The sequence below is a fragment of the Lemur catta genome, chromosome 2 (genome assembly GCF_020740605.2).
Source record: "Lemur catta isolate mLemCat1 chromosome 2, mLemCat1.pri, whole genome shotgun sequence".
Classification (NCBI taxonomy): domain Eukaryota; kingdom Metazoa; phylum Chordata; class Mammalia; order Primates; family Lemuridae; genus Lemur; species Lemur catta.
The window spans coordinates 3,154,804-3,176,282 of record NC_059129.1 but is presented as its reverse complement, the minus strand read 5'-3'; the positions used below and the strand labels follow the sequence as shown (position 1 = coordinate 3,176,282).

At 52.4% G+C, this 21,479-nt stretch overlaps 1 protein-coding gene across 2 annotated transcripts in view; it reads left to right on the top strand.

Annotated features, from left to right (window-relative positions):
* SRL (sarcalumenin) overlaps nucleotides 1-20,432 on the top strand; it is a 35,110-nt gene extending 14,678 nt beyond the window's left edge. Inside the window, exons 2-7 of one of the 2 annotated variants that reach the window (XM_045542452.1) lie at nucleotides 7,876-8,979; nucleotides 10,953-11,054; nucleotides 12,045-12,140; nucleotides 14,627-14,743; nucleotides 15,481-15,714; nucleotides 17,163-20,432. In XM_045542452.1, coding sequence (XP_045398408.1) covers nucleotides 7,876-8,979; nucleotides 10,953-11,054; nucleotides 12,045-12,140; nucleotides 14,627-14,743; nucleotides 15,481-15,714; nucleotides 17,163-17,974 — 2,465 coding nt within the window. In that variant the 3' untranslated portion in view covers nucleotides 17,975-20,432. The remainder of the gene's footprint in view (nucleotides 1-7,875; nucleotides 8,980-10,952; nucleotides 11,055-12,044; nucleotides 12,141-14,626; nucleotides 14,744-15,480; nucleotides 15,715-17,162) is intronic. The other variant, XM_045542453.1, reaches the window with a different exon arrangement.
* The last annotated feature ends 1,047 nt before the right edge of the window (nucleotides 20,433-21,479 follow it).

The following is a 21,479-nucleotide window of genomic DNA, read 5'->3' as shown; positions in this document are numbered from 1 at the left end:
TGTCTGTTATGGATTTTGTGCCACCCTCTGGGAAAGAAGGTAGAAAGATCTGGCCTCTTGGTGTCTGGATGGCAGTTCTTCCAGAAGGGTCTAAGGCCAGGGCACGCAGTGCCTGTGTATGACTGCTGCCCCTGCGTCTGCCTCGGCCCCCTCTTCCTCCTTAACCAACTCTGAGCAGGCTAGGGAATGACAGCTTCTCTGGTCCTCTTGGCAGCTGGGGGCGAGAGCTGCTAAGGACACCCCCGACTGGGCACCCCGGTTGCCTGGCATCTTGGGTGCGGGCCTTCCCCTCACCTGGCTCTGCTGATGGGGGCACAGCTGCTGGTGACGGAGGAGAGGGCTCGTGTGGCCCTGCAGGCCCCGTGCGAAGCTCTTCAAAGCTACGAAAATAGTAGCTCTAATTTCACTTGAGCCACTCCCGGTGGTCACTTGTGAGCGCAGTGAGGCCACACGGGCCCTGCTAGTGACCTCCCTCCCATTGTGTTGCCACTGCAGAGTCTGGAAGGGCCCTTACTTGCTCTCTGCCTTCTGACAAGGCCTGTCACCTGCTCTCATAAAGAGTGGGTCTGTTTAAACTCCCCCCAAGTGTGCATTTGTGTCGGGGTGACACGCAGGGTCGCCTCACTTCAATGGCTGGATGCAGACGGTCAGGGCGCGGTGGGGTGAGGGGAGTCCCGTGTGGTCGCCCATGTGTCTGGGCGAGTCAGTGACCACAGGACTCCTGCTGGGCTCAGCAGGACAAGCTCTCAGGCCCGGTCCTGTTCCCACACCAGCCAGAGCCTCACGCAGGGCGCAGGGCTACCCCCAAGGCTGGCAGCAGAGGAGGAGGAGCCCCAGGAAGAAAGGCCTTGGTCCCCTGACTGAGCCCCCAGACCCCCAAGGTCCGAATGGGCAGACTGTGGGTGAGCCAGCTTGGCTCCTGTGGGAAGCTGGTTCTATTTTAGCTCACTCGGTGAATTTGAGGTTTGGCCTGGCGTCTTTGCTTTTCTAGGAAAGAGTGATTGTCATACCTGACATTTTTTGAATGCTTCTAAACATCATCTGATGTTTAAAACACTCTGGGGGGCTTGGCAAAGCAGATATTATTACCTGCATTTTATGGGTGAATCAAGCTGGAGCCTCCCAAGGTCCTTAGTAAGGAGCAGTCTTGCTCTCTGGACTTCCCAGCGCATCCAGAGAGACTGGTCTGTCTCTGGGGGCCTGGAGGCTCCTCAGCCCCCCAGGCGTGGCAGAGGAAACCCGAAAACGTGGCCCTGGCCCAGGCTGGGAAACGTGTCAGATCCACTCGCCAAGCCCCCAAGCTTCTTAGCAGATTCCCTCCAGCTTCCTGGGGTTGAGGATGAGGTGGGCCTGATCTCATCATTCCGTTCACCTGCCAAGCCCGAGATGGCTCTAACCCAGGCCGTGTGTTGGCCTAGGACCCAGGGGAGCCACACTGCTTTAGCTCACAGTGGGTCTCTCCCTGCCTGGTGCCCCAAAGTGAAAGCAGTAGCTCCTCCCACAGATCCCAGGGAGATTGAATTTCTTCTTTCTTTGGGCTGGGAGGCAGGGAGATGGGGGAGGCCAGCCACCTGCCTCGGTCTGTCTCAGAATTCAGCCTGCCTCTTTTCCTCCTCCTTTCCCTCTCCTACGAAGCTCAGCCCCTCTGAAGGGGAAAGCACTGCCCAGTGACTCCTCCTCACTTTGGGCATGGCTGATTGCTGGAAACACTGTGTGCTCACCAGACTGTCCCTTCTAATAACTGATTCACACCGAGGGGTTAGGACTTAATGTCTTGCCTCTTCCAGAGGTACTTGCCTTTTAAAAGTGAATGCTCATTTATACTCAGAATCCTCCAGGCATCAGAGACAACCGTGTACATATATGGTGGTCGTGGGGTTTCTGGTAATTTTTCTCTATACCTCTCAAACCAAGAATTCCCAGGAGTTGGGATGAAGTGGGGTGGGAAATTATGCTGTCAGTTCTCTGGACGTTATGGGTGGGAAACAATTGCGTAGAAGTCGTAAACAATGTTTATTAAAGAGTGAAAGAAGAAGGAGGGCTAAGAAGTCACTGTCCCAAGGCAGACGCAGCCCCTTTTGTCATCTGGTGGGGTGCTGGGAAAGCATCTGTGGAGAGCTGCGTCAAGGAGCAGCCTGCTGCCACCCAGCGTGATCACCCTGTGGCCTTGGGGCAAGCACTCATCAGGGCTTTAGGGTTTTGCTCATTAGTAAAATCAAACTAGTAGGTCTGTGAGAAGGTCCCTTTTGACCACCAAATCCCAATGTTCTCTCCAATTGCTACTTTTGTCATTGTATCCTGTCATACTTTTGTCAGTGTATCTGCCATACCTTTGTCATTGTCTCCTGTCATACCTTTGTCAGTATAGCCTGCCATACATTTGTCATTGTAGCCTGCCACACCTTTGTCATTGTATCCTCTCCCCTGGGTGAATCATTTTAGGGGCTAGCATCCAGCCAGGGACATGCTGTTCTGGTGGGATTAGCCTTGACTTTAGGAGCTTGGCCAGGAAGCCAAAGAACCTTCCAAGAATGGCTGCCTCATGCACTGCTCCCCAATTGCCCTTGTCTGGGGGAAGAGGTAGAGGCCAGTAGAACGGCAGAGAGGGCCTGGGGTCCTGGGAGGACACAGACTCACCTTCCTCTGGCAAGAACTTTCTTCCAGGAAGTGGAGGAGCAAGAGCCCTGAGCAGTGAGCATTTCCTCTGCAGAACAAGGTCAAGGAAAAATTTGACACCAGAAAGGGCCTCTGGCCTGTGTTTGCCCAGTCTGGGTGTGTTCAGAGACAAGATCTGGAATGAGGAAGGGGTTAATTAGGCTGCCCACTCTGCTGTGTGAAGTGCTCCCTGCTGCACTTGAGATACGGCTGGAGCATGGGTAGGGGGTCAGGGGGCAGACTGGGGAGAGACACGGGGCTCCTTGCATGCAAGGCTGGTGCTCCTGACTCCCTGGGACAGGTGTATCTAGGTGTGAAATTGGAAAGTGATTTTTCCCTTAGGAATTTATTACTAATGACTCATTTGCATAACTGTATATGAGTAATGGTCAAAGGTATTTTACTTACGTGTGACTTTGGGCTTGATAGTTCCAGTTCAAATGGATGAGAAGTCATGTGGAAGAATAACCTTGCCAGATCCTCATTGGAAATGTCTGCTAAGGAGACTTGGACAGGCTGGAGTAGAATTTACATTCTATTCCATGAAGGCACTAAATAAATTCAGCACCTAGATGTGGGCTCAGAACAGGTCAACAAAACAAAAGATCTTGGGTTCTGATCTCTCTTCTCCTGATCTCCAGTTTTAACTTCAAGCAGTGGTTGTCAGTCTCTCTCCAGCCTTCGCCTTTGGACAGTGGGCCAGACAGATCCAAGGAGGACATAAAGTCCAAAGGGAGTGGTTGGGCAGGTATACAGACCAGGTGGTTACTCCCCCACTGTTTTATTTTCCCTCATCCCCTTAGCCACTTCTGTGGTACCCTAGCACTTTGTGGGACACGGTTAGTGAACTGCTTGGGAGCAGAATGAGCTCTAGACTGAGGGCCATGGACTTGGGCTCTGTCCCAGCCCGGCCCCGACCTTGGGCAATATTCTAAGACTCTCTGGCCAGAGCTTCCTCCTTTATAGTTGGACTCACCAAGGCCCTTGGCAGCTCCACAATTCTGAGTTCATGTGAAAGTGCTTTGGAATGAGATGGGAGTGGAAGAAAAAAGGGTGTTTGGTTGGTGGTGGAGCAAGGAGAGAGGAGCCGAGCCTGGGCTGCTGCTGAGGCTGCGGAGCTGGGGGAGCCGCCGGGCGGCCGGCAGCAGAGGGGCTGGGGGGTGTGAGCAGGGCTAGTTTGTGTAGCGCTCTGCCTGGCGTGTGAGTGGGGCCTGGCACGAGCCTGTCAGGCACTCAGGCCTTCCCAAAATCTCCAGGCTGATCTGGGGACCTGCTATTCATGTGCCCTGACATTAGTGCCTGGGCCTGGCCGGGGCCGCTGCCTTGGCAGCAGCACATATAGTGCAGCACTTCATGTCCTGGGATCGGCCAAGACTCACCTTACTGGGGACTCACCCCTTCCAGGGTGTCCTGGGTCCTTTGCAGCCTCCCCACAGCTCTTGCTCCAGGGCCGGCAGGGGCTTCAGCCAGCAGCGAGAGAGGCAGGAAGCGACACCGGCCTGGATTTCACAAGACTGACCTGAGGGTGATCGGGGGTGACCTGTGCCTTTCCCGCTGCCTCCCGTAGGAGAATTGGGCCCAACGGCACAGCTGCTTCCTGGAGATGGAGCCCTAGGGGCCCAGGGAACAGCTTGTTTCATTGAGAGACTTTCTGTCAGAGAAGTTTTGTTTCACCTGGGAAGGAAGGTCACAGGGCAAGAAGCCATCACCCTCAAACTCCAAGTTGTTTAGCAGAAGTTCAGGGGAAGCTCGGCAGTAGGTTGTAAACATCAGGGAAGGGTAGGAATGTAAATGCGTATACACACGTGCACACACTGGACTTCGTGTCCGGGGCCCAGGATCGGGCACACACAGCAGCGTGAAGGTCCTGGTAAACCCCCAGTGTCTGGAGTCCTCACCCCCAGGGAAAGAGGGTCTTTTGAGAGTGTCAGGAATGTCACAGGATGTCAGACCAAGAGTCTGTTCAGCTCAGTCTTGTCACCACAATCATCACTGTGACCATCATGATCATCACCACCAGCATCATCATAACCATCATCATCGTCACCGTCATCATTGGAGGGCAGCAGGGGCCCGTCGAGAGGGCTGGATTGACTTCCCAGAGGAGAAGGCTCAGTCACTCCCGTTCAAGGGTAAATGCCAGGCCCTGGGAGAACCACCGGAACTTGAGAGCCCCTGTGGGCTCCCTCACAGTGGGAAGGGGCCTGGCACAAAAGCCTGAGGGTCAGGATTATTTGGTTTAGCAGTTGCAGTGGTTTGCAGCTTTGCGTGTTAGAATTACCAAAGAATTTTTTTTTTTAAAGTCCTGATGTTGGTGCCATACCTCAGAGTGTTTAAATCAGAACCGCTGAGGAATAGGACTAAGAACCAGGTGATTTAATACAGTGGTCCCCAACCTTTTTGGCACCAGGGACTGGTTTCATGGAAGACAACCTTACCATGGACCGGGGTGGGGGGATGGTTTCAAGATGATTCGAGCGCATTACGTTTATTGTACACCTTATTTCTATTTTTATTACATTGTAATATATAATGAAGTAATCATACAACTCACCATAATGCAGAATCTAATGCTGCTGCTGATCTGACAGGCAGTGATGTGAGCCGTGAGGAGTGGCTGTAAATACAGATGAAGCTTTGCTCGCTTGCCCGCTGGCCACAGACCAATACCAGTCCACAGCCTGTGAGTTGGGGACCGCAGATTTCATGTGCAGCTCATGCTGAGAATCCCTGGTTGAGAGGTGGTTTTTAAAATTTTTAAAATTTATTTTTGTTTTTATTCTTTTAGAGACAGGGTCTCATTCTGTTGCCCAGGCTAGAGTGCAGTGACACCATCATAGCTCACTGCAGCCTCAAACTCCTGGGCTCAAGCGATTCTCCTGCCTCAGCCTACCAAGTAGCTGGGATTATGGGCTTGCAACACAGCTGGTTAATAAGAGGCAGTTTTATGAGGTGGTGTAGACCAGTGCCTCTCAAACTGTAATGTGCAGATGAATCACCTGGGTGTCTTGTTAAAATGCAGAGTCTGACTGGCTAGGCTGGGGTCTGAGGGTCTGCATCTCTGACAGTCTCCCAGGTAACACTGATCCTGCTGGTCCCTGGACTACGCTTTGAGTAGTGAGAACATAGAACCCCGCTCAGAGGTCAAGCAGTCTCCTTTGTGGCTCTGCGGTCACATGGCCTAAACCAGCTACTGGCTCTGTGACATTGGGTAAGGGCCTCAATGCCTCTGGTTTCAGTCTGCTCACCTGTACAATGGGCATACGAGTCACACTTGTTTTAAAGAAACAAATAAGATTAAATAAACTCAGTAAGATTAAGTTAATGTTTTATATAGAAGGTGCTTAAGCATTGCCTGGCAGACTGAAAAATTGTACAGATGTATCTCATATGACACATATTATGTATATCTTGCTGCTCAGAGGACAGTCTGTCTCCTTGGGTTAAACCAAGTTCCTGCTATTGGGAAAATGGGATGCAGGTAAAGGAATCAGGACTTACCAGAATGTAGGTGGTAATGAAAGAATATTTAAATGAGTAACATCCACTTAAATATTCCTCCCTGTCTTGCCCCCAACTAAGGGACCAGGAATTCTTGCCGGTACCCAGATCTAACTGTGGACCATCTTTCTGTGGGTCAGGCAGGGTCCCAGGCCTTGGGAACACAGAATTAAAACTTGGTTCCCGCAATCCAGGAGCCAGGGACAGCATGGAGCACAAGCCCAGAGAGAAGGCGTGTGCAGGAAGGCCGAGGCGCTGGCAGCAAGGGGCCCCTGCGCCCCGCCAGGCACGTCATGCAGTGGAAAGCCTGGACGAGGAGTCAGCAGTTCTGGGTTCCGCTCACACCTAGTGGTGATGTGTCTGGGGCAGGTCCAAGACCTTCTCTAGACCTTCACTAATTCAGTTCTAAAATCTTTCTGACAATAATAAAGGAGGTAAAATGGGGTCCTTGACATGAAAGTACTTGGGGAAAGGTTTCCTATATCAATGTACAGGGCTCCTCTATAACAAGAGGAACCAACACTTCCCGTCCTTCCGAATTTGACAGCACATCGGCTGTCTATGGGGACGAGTGAGAAGATATTTGTTTCTGATCCCTGGAGCCTGCCCCAGCTTTCAGGGCACCCCGAGGCTTTTCTTTGCGGGAGGCAGAGATAGGAGTAGCAGGCTGTGGCCCGAGAGAGGGGTGTCTGCACCCAGCAGACAAGCAGGACGCTGCCTCCTCAGAAAGGGGCCTGAGGGTCAGGGGGAAACGGGGCAAATAGGGAAACCTGGGCTGTGTCAGCTGCCCTAAGGGGGGCACCTGCGGTCCCCTTGTCCCCGTGAGCCCGCAGTGTCCTTCCACAGTGGTCCTTCTCCTCAAACAGATCCCAGCCTGAGTGGGAGTGGGCAGACTGACCCCCGACCCCATTTTCCAAACGTACTAAACTTGACCCTTGACAGAGGTTTCTGGCGCAGACTTGCCCTCTCCTGCTTTGTCCTTTGCTCTCTGGGCAAAGCTACAGGCCCTTAGAAGGGGATCCCCTCGGAAGGGGTTGGCTGGGGCCGCCAGGAAGGCCCTGCCTGTTTTGGATATCTCCTCCTCAGGCCATGTCCCGTCTAATCTAAGGTAGCAAGGCCAGCAAATGCCTGCCCTTAAGGGGACAGGGTTAGATGTGTGACTTAATAAGGCTGAGAGCCACAAGTAATCCCCTAAGCACTTTGCTGAGTAACCTAAGATTATCTGGCCTGCAAACACCTGTTTTCACTCCTTTGCTGATAGCAGTATAAACAGTATACTGGTTAATGACTCTAGGAACTGACAAGGGGTGGGGGGCACATGCATTTGTCCTGTCTTGCACGTGCCCATCAGCAAGGTTGACGAAGGACTGGAAGGGCTCACCCAAGTTTCCATCCATACGCAGTCGTCAGGACCGAGCGGGGAGACTCAAGGGTCAGCGTCAGGGTCGTGGGGCTCTCGGATTAGTGCAGCCGCTCACTCCCTCAGTGATGGACAGCGGGGTCCGTCCTTCAACTCCCTGGTCCACAGTTTGCACATCTTGGGAGGGAGGCTCTGCTTGCTACGCACAAGGTAGTCACGAAGAGCCGGGGAGGTCAGCGTGACGCTGACACCAGGTGACACCACAGTCCTGGAAGATGGGAGCTAGATTGATGTAGACTTTTGAGAAGCAGAGCCAGTGCCAACCCTGTGAAACTGACAATCATGTTCTAATCATTTAGAACTGCAAGTCTCTGCTTCGGGTGGCACAGAAGATGTTGGCAATTTGTTGGAGAGTCATTTCTCTGCTGGAGACGCAAGTCTAGAGGAGAAAGAAAGGGCGCTTTATGCAGATGCGGCCCCTGGAGACGAGAATCTACTCCTTCACTACCCAGATGGCAGGGAGGCCGAGAGCGCTGAGAAGACTGCTGCCGGGGCCCCTCCTGCCGCCACCGGCCCGGGCTCTGATCCCGAAGCCAGCCTCTCCAATGCCTCAGCCACAGAGTCAGCTCCTCCTGGGGACAGGGATGCTGCAGGGCCTGGGGAGGAAGAGGAGGGCCCCCCGGCAGCAAATGCCCTTCCTCCAGGAGGGGATGAGGGGCCCGTGGAAGAAGAGGGGCCTGAGCTCAGCTCCGGAGAGGGGCCAGGAGAGGAGGCGACTGGGCTGGAGCTCCCCTTGCAGGGAGTTGCCCTTGGTGGGGCAGAAGGATGGGCTGGGAGTGGTGAGGTCCCAGAGGAAGCTGAGGAGGTCCCAGGGGACAGCCAGCCTGAGGCGGAAGGGGACTCTCCTGGCTTAGCAGGCAAGGAGGTCCACGGCCTGGGCTCGGGGGGTTCTGGCAGCCCAGGACCTGGCCAGGAGCCAGCAGTGCTGGAGCGAGCCCCTGATGCCGCGGCTGTGGGAGAAGAGGTGGCTGACGTGGACTTGGGGGCCAGGGCAGGTGCCGAGGCCCAGGGCGAGCCTGGCACAGACACGGAGGCCAATGCGAGGTCTGGGGGTGCCCAGAGCCCCAAGGCAGGGGGTACTGAAGAGGACATGGATGAAGCTTCATCTGAAGAAGAGGCTGGTGACAACAGTGGAAGCCAGGAAGAAGGAGGAGTCCCATCTGCAGAAGAGTCGGGAGAAGACAGCGGCGATGGGGCTAGTTCAGAAGAAGCAGAGGGCGCCTCCGAGGAGGCCAGGGAGCCCCAGGAAGCAGCAGGAACCGCGAGCCATGGGGACGAAGGGGCCCAGCTCGGCTCTGAGGAATTGAGTCAGGGGCCCAAGGGTGGTGAGGCCCAGGATGCTGAGGCAGAGGAACCCGAGGAGGGACTTCAGGGGAGGGGGACTTCCACGATTGCTCCCCAGGGTAGGAGTTAGTTCCTTAAAAGCAAGCCAGCACCTCAGGCAGCTGCATTCTTGTGGAAGTCTTGTGGGTGGTGGGGAGACAGGCAGGGACAGGGTGGTGGGAGAGCCCCCAGCCAGTCCCGGGTTTGGCAGGGAGGAGCCAGCCAGCAGTCCCTACCTGGGGATGTGCCTCCTGGCTGCATGTTAGCTGCCTGCTTCCGGTGTGGAGGGACCGGTGAGAGGGTCTGCAGGGCCTTGGCACTTCTGAGTCAGGCCCCCGAGCCTCCCCTTTGGGGGTCCCTGGATGCACTTTAACATGCGCCAGTGCCTCAGCCTAAAGGACTGGGGGACTCATGGTGGGGTCCCTGTGGCCGGCTGGTAGAGGGATGTACAGGGAGTTGGTGGAGGTGGGGTGGGAACGCCTGACTGATCGCCTGGGTGGGTGGGCACCAGGGGTCTCTCCCTGAAGACTGGGCCATAGGAGGTGTTGGAGAACCAGAACCCAGGTGCAGTGTGACCACTGATGTCTTTCAGATAGATGCCAGGAGCAGGGGGTGGGGGAGAGGGCAGGGCCGAAGCTATTGGACAACATTAGAGTAGTATCTGTTGCTGGGGACCCACTAGCCAGCTTAGACCAGAAGCTGGGCTCTCGGGGTGGGCCAGGGGTGTTAAGACTTCACTTTCCAAGACGGTGTCACCACAGGTTTGCCTGCAGAATTTAAGTTGTGCACTGTCTGTGAGATCCCTGTGCTCTCTAGAAAGGGCTGTGCTGCAGTCAGCAAGCTCCTCCCCTTCCCTGCTCTCCCTCTTCTGCTTTGGGCAAAGCTCACTGCCCTGAGGTGCTGCATAGGGCATATTGATTCTTCGCTTCCCACCCCAAGTCGAAGTGGCCTCTGTCTGCCCCACGGCCTGGGTCCATCCCCTCCTAGTTACCTAAAATCCCCTCTGCAGGCAGCCTGGGTGGAAGCGGCTGGGATGTTAGAGGCCCAGGGAGTTGAGCATCCCTCCCCCCAGCCTGCAGCCAGAGTGGACATCTCTTGCTTGCTTGGTCAGAAGGACAGTTGACCCCCTCCCCCTGGCCCAACACACACAAGATGTGCTGCAGGGCCCCTCCCAGCCCTTCACACACAGCCAATGTGACTCTGGTAAAGTGTTCACTTGGCTGCAACAGCTGTCTACTTAGAGCCCCTGCCCAGCTTCCTTTGCTCTTAGGATGAAATGCAACCCCCTGGGGAGACACTTGAGGCCCTGCCAGGCCAGCCCTGTGGACGTCTTCAGCTGCCCAGTGCTTAGCTCTGCCCCATCACGGGCGGACACCCCTTCCTCCTGCTTCTTGCTAAACAACTCCTGTCTCAGGGCTTTCGCAGGAAACTCCTCTGCCTTCTTGATCTAACTCACTCCTACTCAGCAGTGGACCCAGGACTCTTCTCTGACCCCCTCGCTGAGTGCGCAGGCACACTTTTTGGGCCCTCGTAGCTTCTGGAATGTTTCCTTCCATAGCCACCTCATCGTTTATAATTATTACATTATTTTATTTTTATTTTTTTTTAGAGATAGGGTCTCACTGTGTGGCCCAGGCTGGTCTCAAACTTCTAAGCTTGAGCAGTCCTCCTGTCTGAGCCTCCCAAAGTGCTGGGATTGTGGGCATGAGCCATGGCCTGGCCTGTTCTTTCATTTTAAAGGCTGTTCATCATCTTTTTCCTCACCGGACTAAGGGAAAGTGCCTGAGGGCAGGAGCCCTGCCCGTGTGGGCTCCCAGGCAGGCACAGTAGGTGCTCAGCACGTATTTGTTGATTGGACAAAATGGCCCACAGAACTTTGGAGCTTTGTGGAAGTTGAATTTGGGTTTTCAAAGCGCATCCTAAAGGCAGAACTCAGTCCAGTGTGACTTGGCAAGACTTTGCTCAGCTCCTGCTCGAGGCCCAGCTCCGGGCAGGCGGAAGGGGATCGCTGGCTCTTGGCTTTGCCCTAAGACTTCTCTGCTTCTCTCCCCAGAAGAGACAGAGGATGTGAATGAGGAAGTCCTGATGAGAGACCGCTCCCACATCGAGAAAACCCTGATGCTGAACGAGGACAAGCCAGCCGACGATTACTCTGGTGAGCAGAGCAGGGAGCGGCCCGGGCTGGGCTGCGAGAGCGAGAGCCAGGGCACGCAGACAGGGAAGCGAGAGCCTGGGGCTGGGAGGCTCTGTCGGGGAGGCTGCAGGAGCAGGCCCAAGGCTGGGGCTGCAGACGGGCAGAGAGGAGGAGGGCGATGGAGCAGGGGACCCGTGTGAGCCGTGAGGGTGACCCGGTGAGGGTGACCCCCGGTCCTGCTGCCGAGCTGTGGGAGGAGAGGATGGTTAGTAAGAATTCCTCCCCTTTGCTTTGATTTTTAGTTTATAAACCCCTGTCATGTGCAGTGTTTTATTTCACTCTCATAACAACTGAAGGATCTCAGCAGGGCTTGGCGTCTGTCTCTTCATGCAGGAGCCGGCTAGTGCTTGGAGTTGGCAGCCATCTGCCCCTAGCCCGCGGCTAGAGGGTGGCGGGGCTCCGGCAAATGTAGCTCATGGGACCCTCAGTCCCACAGGCTTCCTCTAGGTGCCCCACACCGGCTGGCTCCCAGGCTTGCCCTGGAGCCGTGCTCTTCCCAAGGGGACACCTGGGAAACCGACTCCTTCAGGAGAATGTGGGAGGGCAGTGCCTCCTGGGAGTGCAGTGATGGGCCGGGCCAGGGTGCCGTCCTATGGGCCTGCTGGTGCCTAAGCCTCAGGCAGCCTGTGCAGAGGTGGGTGGCAGGGAGAGATGGCACTCTTGTCTGCCAAAGGAGGGGCCTTTGTGTAGTCTGCAGGCTGAGGCAGCGATGGGCAGGGAAGAGGGAGTTAGGTTTCAAAAAACAATAGCTCAAGAGGCTTGGCAGGGTGGGTAGGAGAATACCTTTTGGTTTGAAGGTTTCTGAGGGTTGAGATGTGCACCAGCTCCATGAATGCTAATATGTCACACAGTCGCTGGGCTGCACGCTGGGGGGGAGACCCCTCCACAGTGGAGGAGCCGCCTGGAGCCAACTCTGCCTGACGCTCTCCCCATACCCCTCTCTGCCCCCAGCGGTGATGCAGCGGCTTCGAAAGATCTACCACTCATCCATCAAGCCCCTAGAGCAGTCTTACAAATACAACGAGCTTCGGCAGCACGAGATCACAGGTACAGCAGGGACTCTTGCTTGGGGGCCTGCACCTCCGACCACCCAGACAACCCTGGTGCCCATGCAGGTTCACAGCCCCCAGCGGAATATGTGCAAGGACGGTGGGGCTGAGCCCTCCTCTGTCACGCCAGCCACCCTTCCACCGGAGGAGTGCTGGCGCTCTACAGGATTTCACAGACAGCGTTTCATTTGCTAGTGTCCGTGCTTCAGTGGTGCAGATTTTGATTTCCAAGAGCTGTGATGCCAACTTTGACCCCTCCTGTGCTCAAGGGCCCAGAAGAGCTTCCTGCTCACTTACGGACCACAGTCCTTTCATGGCCTGGACGCCTCCTCTCCTCCTGTGGCTCTTCCCAGTCGGCTGTCCTTGGGCCTGGATTCTTTTAAAAACTGGTTTTCAAAATACGAAAAATAAGGCATACTTGTTGCAAAAAAAAAAAAATTTCAAATAGTGCAGAATAGTATCCATTGAAAAACAGAAATTTAATTCTTGAGCTCCAGTTTCTTTTAATTCTACTCCCCAAGATATCCACTGTTGTAGTCCCTTGTGAATACTTCCAGACATTTCCTCTGCATATGTGAGCATATAAAAGCCTTTTGTTGTTGTTTTTACAAAAATGGGATCACGTTATGCAACGTGCGTGCAGACCTACCTCATTCCTTCTGCCTGCTCTTCTCTTACGTGAACATGCCATACCCTGTGAGACAAGTGCCCCACTGACGGGCAGTGGGACAATTTTTAAAATGTCCCAGACACCACTATAATCATTATATATTTTGTGCAAGAATATTTGTAGGATGAGTTTTACAAAGTGGAACACTAGAAATTAAATATTTTGCTGGAGTTGCCAAATCGCCTTTGATGATGCCAATCCGTGCTCACAATGACAGTAGATAGATGAGAGTTCTTGTCCCCCATGGCAATGCCATTTTTAAGTGTTACTCATCTTCTAAAAACCTTAACGATGGTATTTTACTGTTGTGATATTAGAAATCTTTGCCTGTGTTAACTGGCTATTTCCACGCGATCCCATTTGATTCTCTCTATGGCTATAAAGTGGATAGGGTATCAGAGGGTTGATGTTCTTCCTACTTTACAGAAGGGGAACCTGGGGCCCAGAGACCACACAGCCGGAGTAGGAGCTATAACTTTCTACTTCTTCTCGGACAGAATTGCTCTGCTGCGCAGCTACCTATACTGTTTCTTGCAAGCCTGAGAGCCACTTGTCCTCTCCCGCTCTGTAGAGGATGCATGGACAGTGGCGTGAGGTGACGCAGTCTCCCGATGGCTTTCCTCTGTCCTCTGCACTTACTTGCCTTCTCTCCTCAGCCTAAGAAAGACCAGCGTCTGGGCCTTGCTAGGAAACTCCAGCCTGGACAGCAGCAGGGGCAAGGGGGCTGTGGCTGCTCCTGGGAGTGGCGCTCTGGAAGGGGGCGCCCCAGCTCCTGGCCCTGACCCTACTGTCTAGACTTGGCTCTTCCCTCCTGGTCTCTCCGGGCTTCCTCTCCCTGGGGCTGCCTTGGCCTCGGCCTCTGCCAGCGATGCCCCCTGCTGTAGAGAGCTGGAACAGCAGCACCCGGAAAAGCCCTAACTGGTTTGTCCTGGAGAAGCTGAAGGTCCAGCGTTCTCTTTGGCGTTGCCTGGGCCTGTGTAAAGAGACTTTTTGTGAAATCTCCGTGGCTGTAACTGAGCGACTCTGTGTATTTACAGGCAGGGAACTAACCACATCCCATGTCAAAAGCCTCACCTCTCTCCACCCCGTCCCTTGGGTTTGTACTACTTTTCCTCTTAGAGACCCCCATCTAGAGTGGCCCATGCAGGGTATTCTCCCCAACGTGGGCTTTGGAAGGACATTGGACACAGGGCCTAGGAACCCAAGAATTGGCAGTTCAGCATTTGGTTTTGGACACTGGCAAATTTGCCATGGGCTTTGTAGGGTAATGTTTGAGACTGGCCGTGGAGCCCAGGGTTGGGCTGAGGTGGGGATTCTGGGAGCCCCAGCTAAGAGGAGAGGATGGCTACAGAGGCTGGAGACAGCTAGGGCCTGAGTCCTGCCCACCTAAAATTGTATACGCAGCTTCCGTATCCATGTTTCTCTGTTCTCAATCCAGACTCTCTCTATATGGAAGCTCTGTCCTCTCCTTTTAATGAACTATCGTCCTCCAGATTTAATAAGGAGACCTCTCTTAGAGTGAGCTCTGTGTCAGTGTTTGTCGAATTCACTTAGATCTTCCTTCTGGTGCAGGCAGATCATGCCAAGGATCTGGGCAAGGCCAAAACAATGACTTCTAGTGTCTTTTAACTGGGCCATTGCACTTAGGTAGCAAAAGAAGTGCCACTGAGTGCTACACACTGTCTGATCCATGTGGAATTCCATGCCTCAATTTGATGGATGGTCTGGGGCGCAGAGTGCTTTGGAGTATGGCACCATCCTCATAGTGAGAACATCTTTTAGTTCATTCCATTTCTGATTCCTGTTGTCCACAGATGGGGAGATCACGTCCAAGCCAATGGTGCTATTCCTGGGACCGTGGAGTGTTGGTAAATCTACCATGATAAACTACCTCCTTGGCTTAGAAGACACTCGCTACCAGCTCTATACAGGTAATAGATTTTCTTGTGTGATTGTTGGTATTTGAATGTCATATGTAAAAGCAGTATGAAAAATTAAATTGTTTATATGTATCTTGAACATAATAATGAAACATTCATATAAGAAACTGGCAGCTACATAACAGCATTATTCACAATAGCCAGAAAGTTGAAATAGCTCAAATGTCCATCAGTGATTGAATAGATAACCAAAATGTGATCTATCGATACGCTGAAATATTATTCAGCCTTAAAAAGGAATGAAATTCTGACATTTACTACAACAGGATGAACCTTGAAGACATTATGTTAAGGGAAATAAGCCAGACACAAAAGGACAAATACTGTCTAATTCCACTTACATGAGGTCCCTAGTGTCACCATACTCATAGAGATAGAAAGTAGAATGGTTGTTACCAGGGGGGAGGGGAATCGAGTTACCGTTTAATGGGTACAGAATTTGCGATCTGGGAAGATGAAAAAGTTCTGGAGATGGGTGGTGGTGATGGTTGCACAACAATGTGAATTTACTTAATGCCACTGAACTGTACACCTAAAAATGGCTAAAATAGTAAATTTTATATTATGTATATTTTACCACAATTTAAAAAAAAGAGAAACCACTAACTTAGCAAACATATCACATCCTGTGGCAAGACCCACCCCGAGACGCGTGCCTATTCACACGCTTTGCAGGTCTGTTTCCCAGAGGTCATCGTGTCCCTACTGCCCTGACCCTGTGTGTGCAGGTGCTGAGCCCACCACCTCCGAGTTCACGGTCCTCATGCACGGGCCCAAGCTGAAGACCATCGAGGGCATTGTCATGGCTGCCGACAGCGCCCGTTCCTTCTCACCCCTTGAGAAGTTTGGCCAGAATTTCCTGGAGAAGCTGATTGGCATCGAGGTTCCCCACAAACTTCTGGAGCGGGTCACTTTTGTGGATACCCCAGGCATCATTGAGAACCGCAAGCAACAAGAAAGAGGTAATTTAGCCCTCGTTTCTGAGCAGCATGAGCTCGGTCTTAGAAAACGCTTTTGACAGCGGGTGGTAGGCAGGCAGGGGAGAGGAAATGTGGCCAGTGTTGTCCAAGACCAGGAGAGGCATTCTTTACTTCTGCTGCCTTGTTGTCACTATGGTGCCACTCGGGCTTTGGGGTGCCTCCTCAAGCACTGATTTGGTTTGGAGATGGCCAGTATTTTCCCAAGGGGAGGACCAGTCGTCTCTGCAAGTAGCTTCTAGAGGTCCAAGCTGGGGCTGAGTTGTTTTTGGGAGGCCTAGTCTGTCCTGGGTGGCCAAGGGCCTGGACTAACTGATCCCAGTCCAGGTATATTTGACTTCTGGCTACATTGAGTCTGGGGCTCCTGGAATTGCTCTAAATTGAACCTGACCTTCAACTCTTCCTATTCCCCATTTCTGCTTTACCAGACCTGCTTCCACGCAGCCTCAGTCAGCCTTTCCAAAGCCCTACTTGCCTTCCGTAGCATGGGAATGCCATTTTGGGCCTGGCGGGCACGATGCCATGACATAGGCCACTGAGCAGTATCATAACACGGGCTGTTTGCAGAGATGAGTCCTAAACAGGGCAGTTGTGGGAATGTGTGACCAGATGGTGGATCTCAGTTTATGGTTGTAACTAGATTCTGTTTTATTAGTAGTAATATTATCACTAATAATTATAATAGTAAATTAGCCTTATTGTACCCTATTATACATTGGATAATTTTATGCATTATTGGTTGATCATTGTTAAAAAAAATTTCAGTGTCTTCAAGACAGGTATTCCTTGTTTCCTCATTTTGCAAATAAGAAAACTGAGGAAACAAGAAGTTAAAGGAATTAAAATATATTGGGTACTTTTACTATTAATATATGACTGGCAGTTTTAGGTAGGTGGTTTCCTATATTAGCAGCAACACAGTAATCTTCTTATCAACTTAGGTGTTACTGTTCTTGCTTGTCATCCTGTAGTTAAAAAGCTAGAGCTTAGAAGAATTTAACATTCAGTTCGCCAATGGCAAAACCCAAATTCTAGTCTAGGTCTTAAGGCAGGGTCCACGTTTCTTTTCCCTAAATAACATATCTATTCTTTGAAACCATATTCCAATTCCCTGATTTGTCTCCTTCAACACCTTTGCCATTGCCCCAGATCTTGTTAGACAATAGGAAAATCTCCATTTCTGACAAATATTTCCGTTCCCTAGAGACTTGGATGTTGCTGTAGATTAAAACAAGTATTAGGCTCTTCTTAGTTGAAAGTTGGCAAGGGGCAAGAGATATGCAATTCATTTTTTTATAGTCTTTAGAAGCCTAAAAAATCCCTAGTACTGTTCCTTCATTCAACCCACAAAATGGTTTGGTTCAGAAAGGAGGTGCCAGGGACTTTGAGAAAGGCCTGGAACTCAGGTTGACTTCTCACTCCTGTCTCCAAAGGCTACCCCTTCAATGACGTGTGCCAGTGGTTCATCGACAGAGCTGACCTCATCTTCGTCGTCTTCGACCCAACCAAGCTGGACGTGGGCTTGGAGCTGGAGATGCTCTTCCGCCAGTTGAAGGGACGCGAGTCCCAGATAAGGATCATCCTGAACAAGGCGGACAGCCTGGCCACGCAAATGCTCATGCGGGTTTATGGGGCCCTCTTCTGGAGCTTGGCCCCTCTCATCAACGTCACGGAGCCCCCAAGGGTTTACGTCAGCTCCTTCTGGCCACAAGAGTATGAGCCGGACACCCACCGGGAACTTTTCCTCAAAGAAGAGATCTCCCTCCTGGAAGACCTGAATCAAGTGATTGAGAACAGGATGGAGAACAAGATCGCCTTCATCCGCCAGCATGCCATCCGGGTCCGCATTCACGCCCTCTTGGTTGACCGCTATCTGCAGACATACAAGGACAAAATGACCTTCTTCAGTGATGGAGAACTGGTCTTTAAGGACATTGTAGAAGATCCTGATAAATTCTACATCTTCAAGACCATCCTGGCAAAGACCAATGTCAGCAAATTTGACCTTCCCAACCGGGATGCCTACAAGGACTTCTTTGGCATCAACCCCATTTCCAGTTTCAAACTCCTCTCGCAGCAGTGCTCCTACATGGGAGGTTGCTTTCTGGAGAAGATTGAGCGGGCCATCACCCAAGAGCTTCCCGGCCTCCTGGGCAGCCTCGGGCTGGGGAAGAATCCAGGTGCTCTCAACTGTGACAAAACAGGGTGTGGCGAGACCCCAAAGAATCGCTACAGAAAGCACTAGGTTGTTGTGTGACCGGTCTCAGGTTCCTGTTGGTGAATGAGCTTGTGTCCTAACTGTCTGAGAAGTCCTGGTGTATTAACCCTTTGAGCCACACTGGCGAGAATTATTACACATTGGAGATTTGGGAGTTCACTGAGGCCAGTGGTGGGGGAAGGTCCGTGGGTCTCGGGAGGAGAGTGCAAACTGTGAATTACAGTGTGCTTGTCTTGTTGCTTCAATGAAGAGGCCTGATTGAGGCAAGTCAGGCTCCACCTGCTTTTCCTGGGTCCTGTCTTGAGGGACAGAGAGCAGCTGAATCCTAGTGTGTACTAAACCAATGAGGGTCAAATAAGCTAAACACAGCTGAAATTTCTTTTCCCCTATAAGCTGGGAAAATAGTGAAGACCTGAGTCTTAGAGGGCTTCTCAGGTCCATTTGGATGTCCTTTCATACACACACAGTCTTCTGTTTGTCCCCAACCCTCCTAAGCTTGGGTTGACTTTCAGTAGTGGACAGTCTCTTGGGTCTGAATCTACCTGGGTTTTGAGCCTATCCCCAGGACCTCTTCCCTGTTCCTCAGGGCAGGGCAGTGGTTTAGGACACCCGACAACAGAGAGAGAACAAGCCTTCCCAGGTAGGTTAAGGATCTGCCTTCCCCGGTGCCATTTCTCTGATGTCCTCTAAGCCAGCCAGGGAACTTGGTCTATTCATTGGTCCCAAGAGGAGGGTGAGTGGTCAGTGTGTTCAGGTAATATACCTCTTGGTTGTGTCTTAAGTGAAGGTCCTGGAAGGGCTCAGAGGGTTAATTGGTTTGCAGTGTGTCTTTGTCTATTGCATGTCTTGGAAAACTCAGATCCCAAAGGCGTTGGGTTTCAGAGAGAACGGTGGAGACCTTGCTCCTTTTTGTTAGGGACTTCGCTGGGCAGCCAGCCTCTCTCAAATTTAAGAGGAGGCTGTTTCCATGACTTCTCTGTGGAAACACTTGGCAGAGGAGTTGTTCCTTCCCAGTTTCCAGTACCATCGCTTTTCCTTTCCTTTCTTCTCCATTCCCTGATGCATCAACACTTAAAATTCAGAGAAATGTCCTAGGAGTCAGAACCAGCACCTGCCATTTGGTGTTGGTGGCAGCCAAGGTTTAACATTCAGCTTCCCAGCTGAACTGGGTGCAGATACCCACGGAACGCACATGGGAAAGCCAGGGCCTTCGAATGCCAGCGAGTGTGAATATGTGTGTCTGTTGTCCGAGAGAGATTAGGGGGAGAACATGTACTCGAGGGCACAGAGAAAGAACTCGTGAGATTCCTGCACAGCTCAGAGGGCGGTGGGGAGGAGGGCCGGGGCTTGGGGGAAGGAGCAGCCTCCTGTTGAACTGTGTGCGGTGAACAGCCTGTGCACGTCCAGGAGGGCAGCCCAGGGCTCTTCGGGGGCTCCTTTCAGCACAGCCAGTGCTTCTCCTGGGCACAAGTGGTCCTGGGGGCCTTGATCATGAGTCAGGATCCACCAGCATCAGGAAATCATCCTGGACCAGAAGGAAAGTAGAAACAAAGGCAGAGTGAGAGGCGCTCTGAGAATTAGGCAGTGTAAGCGAAACTGTAGTAGGTGAGGTCCACGCGAGAACTGCAGTCTGGGCATTTCTGTTCGTCCGAATCACTAGCACTGGGGCCAGCTGCCAGGGAGCCTGTGGTCTTTGGCTTTGCAAAGGGCCTGACCCTCCCACAAGAAAACCTGAGGCTCCAAAGCATCAGGGATGTTGTTGCTAAGGAGCGAGTTAGCCAGAAAAGAAAAGTGAGTTCCCTGAGGGGCATCCAAGGAGCCTGGTGATTCAGGGCTGATGAGCTGGAATGTGTCCTGGACTTTTCATCTCATTAAAAAAAAACAAAACCCAAAAATCCTTTGCCTCATCCCTGCATCATTTGCCCTGTTGGCGGTGTGCCTGCTGCTTCCCGCCCGTGAGCTGCTTTGGCAGATCTGTTTTTCTCAGCACAGTCAGGGAAATAAAAAGTGCAGACCTGTGTGGGCACTGCCTTAGCTGTCGACGTCACTGCCGGGGGGTGGGGGGAGCGGGTGGAGCGAGGCTAATGCATTCACAGAATATTTATATTTTCCGAGGGGCCACATTATCAGTGTGCTCCTGGCACCTGGGTTTTCTTCCCTCCATCTCTTTTCCTCTTGGTGTTCCTTCTCTCTCACTCTGTCCTTCTCGCCGTTGGACTTACCTTCTCTCTGCTGCCCACGGAGATCAGTCAGCACAGACGTTAGTGCCTGGTTTCTGGCCAGCTCTGTGGAGGTGGGCTCCAAGCAGAATTTGGACTCTTTGCGGGGAGGAGGTTGGGAGCTGGGGAAAATAGGATCCAGAGATTTCCCCAAGAGGAGTATCTGTAAATATTTGTGCCTGAACAGTTGCTGAACCTTTCCAGTGTTCTTTCGATTCTGATTTCATCAGGGAGAAAGTCTCAATAAAGTTCCAGTCTCTCTTTAACACCTCGTACTTTCTGATTGTCTCCAGCCAGGCTAATCCCTTTATCTTCCTTTTATCTAGTCAAGTGTTCTAATTTTTAAGTTTCTTGGGGATAGATTGGACATTTATAAATCGCTCACCCTTGTTTCTGATGCCCCCCGTGCCTGCCTTGGGTGCACTCCCTCCTGCGTCTGGCCCTCCAGGAGTTGAAGATGAATTGTTCCCTCAGCTGGCCTGGCCGTGAAACCAGGGGCTGCTGTCCTGTAACCTGAAACTTAGAGAACGTCTCCCTCCTCAGCACCTCACCTCATCATTCTCCCTGGCATCCACGCAGCGGCCCCAGGAATCTGCCAGCCCCAGTGGAGGACGCCAGGAAGGCCTGTGTGGATGGCAAGGGTGGCCTCTTCCCCTTGGCCTCTCCAGAAGGTACTCTGCCCCACCCACATGGCGTGGACTTGGGCCTCCTGCTTGGACCTGTCTTTAAAGAAACCTGAACACATCCTTGGCTCCCTGAACCCCTCCCACCACATTTTCCCATTGCCAGGGTCCCCTCCAGAGCAGAGCTCCTTTAATTTTGAAGCTTTACTTCTGGGATCCTCGAAGGAAGGAGTTTCACACCCTTGCTTGAGAGCAGGTTTTGAAAGGGGGAAAAACTGCTCCCTGGGGAGGAGGTGGGAGGTTGGAGATATTCAAAAGGGGAGCGGGGACCTAACCGCATGGACACCCGCTGACACAGGCATGCCAGAGAGCACGTCAGGGTCATGGCTGCAGCCTCCGAGTCTGGGTTCTCCTAACTATGGAGGGGTTGACTGTAGGGCTCGGTGATGGGGTCTGCAGTACACGGTCTTTGAACAACCGGCATGAACAACCGGCAATCTGACCTCACTAAGGCTACTTCTGTTCACCCTCGGGTCCCCACTCACCAATTCCTGGGAGGAATTCAGGGGTTTTCCCCAGAAGAGGGAAGTCTGTTTTGAAAATAAATATAACTAATATGCCAGAACCTGTCTCAAAATTGGGCTGTTTCACAAGCCTTGTACCTTACCACCTTCATGTTATCTGCCTTTA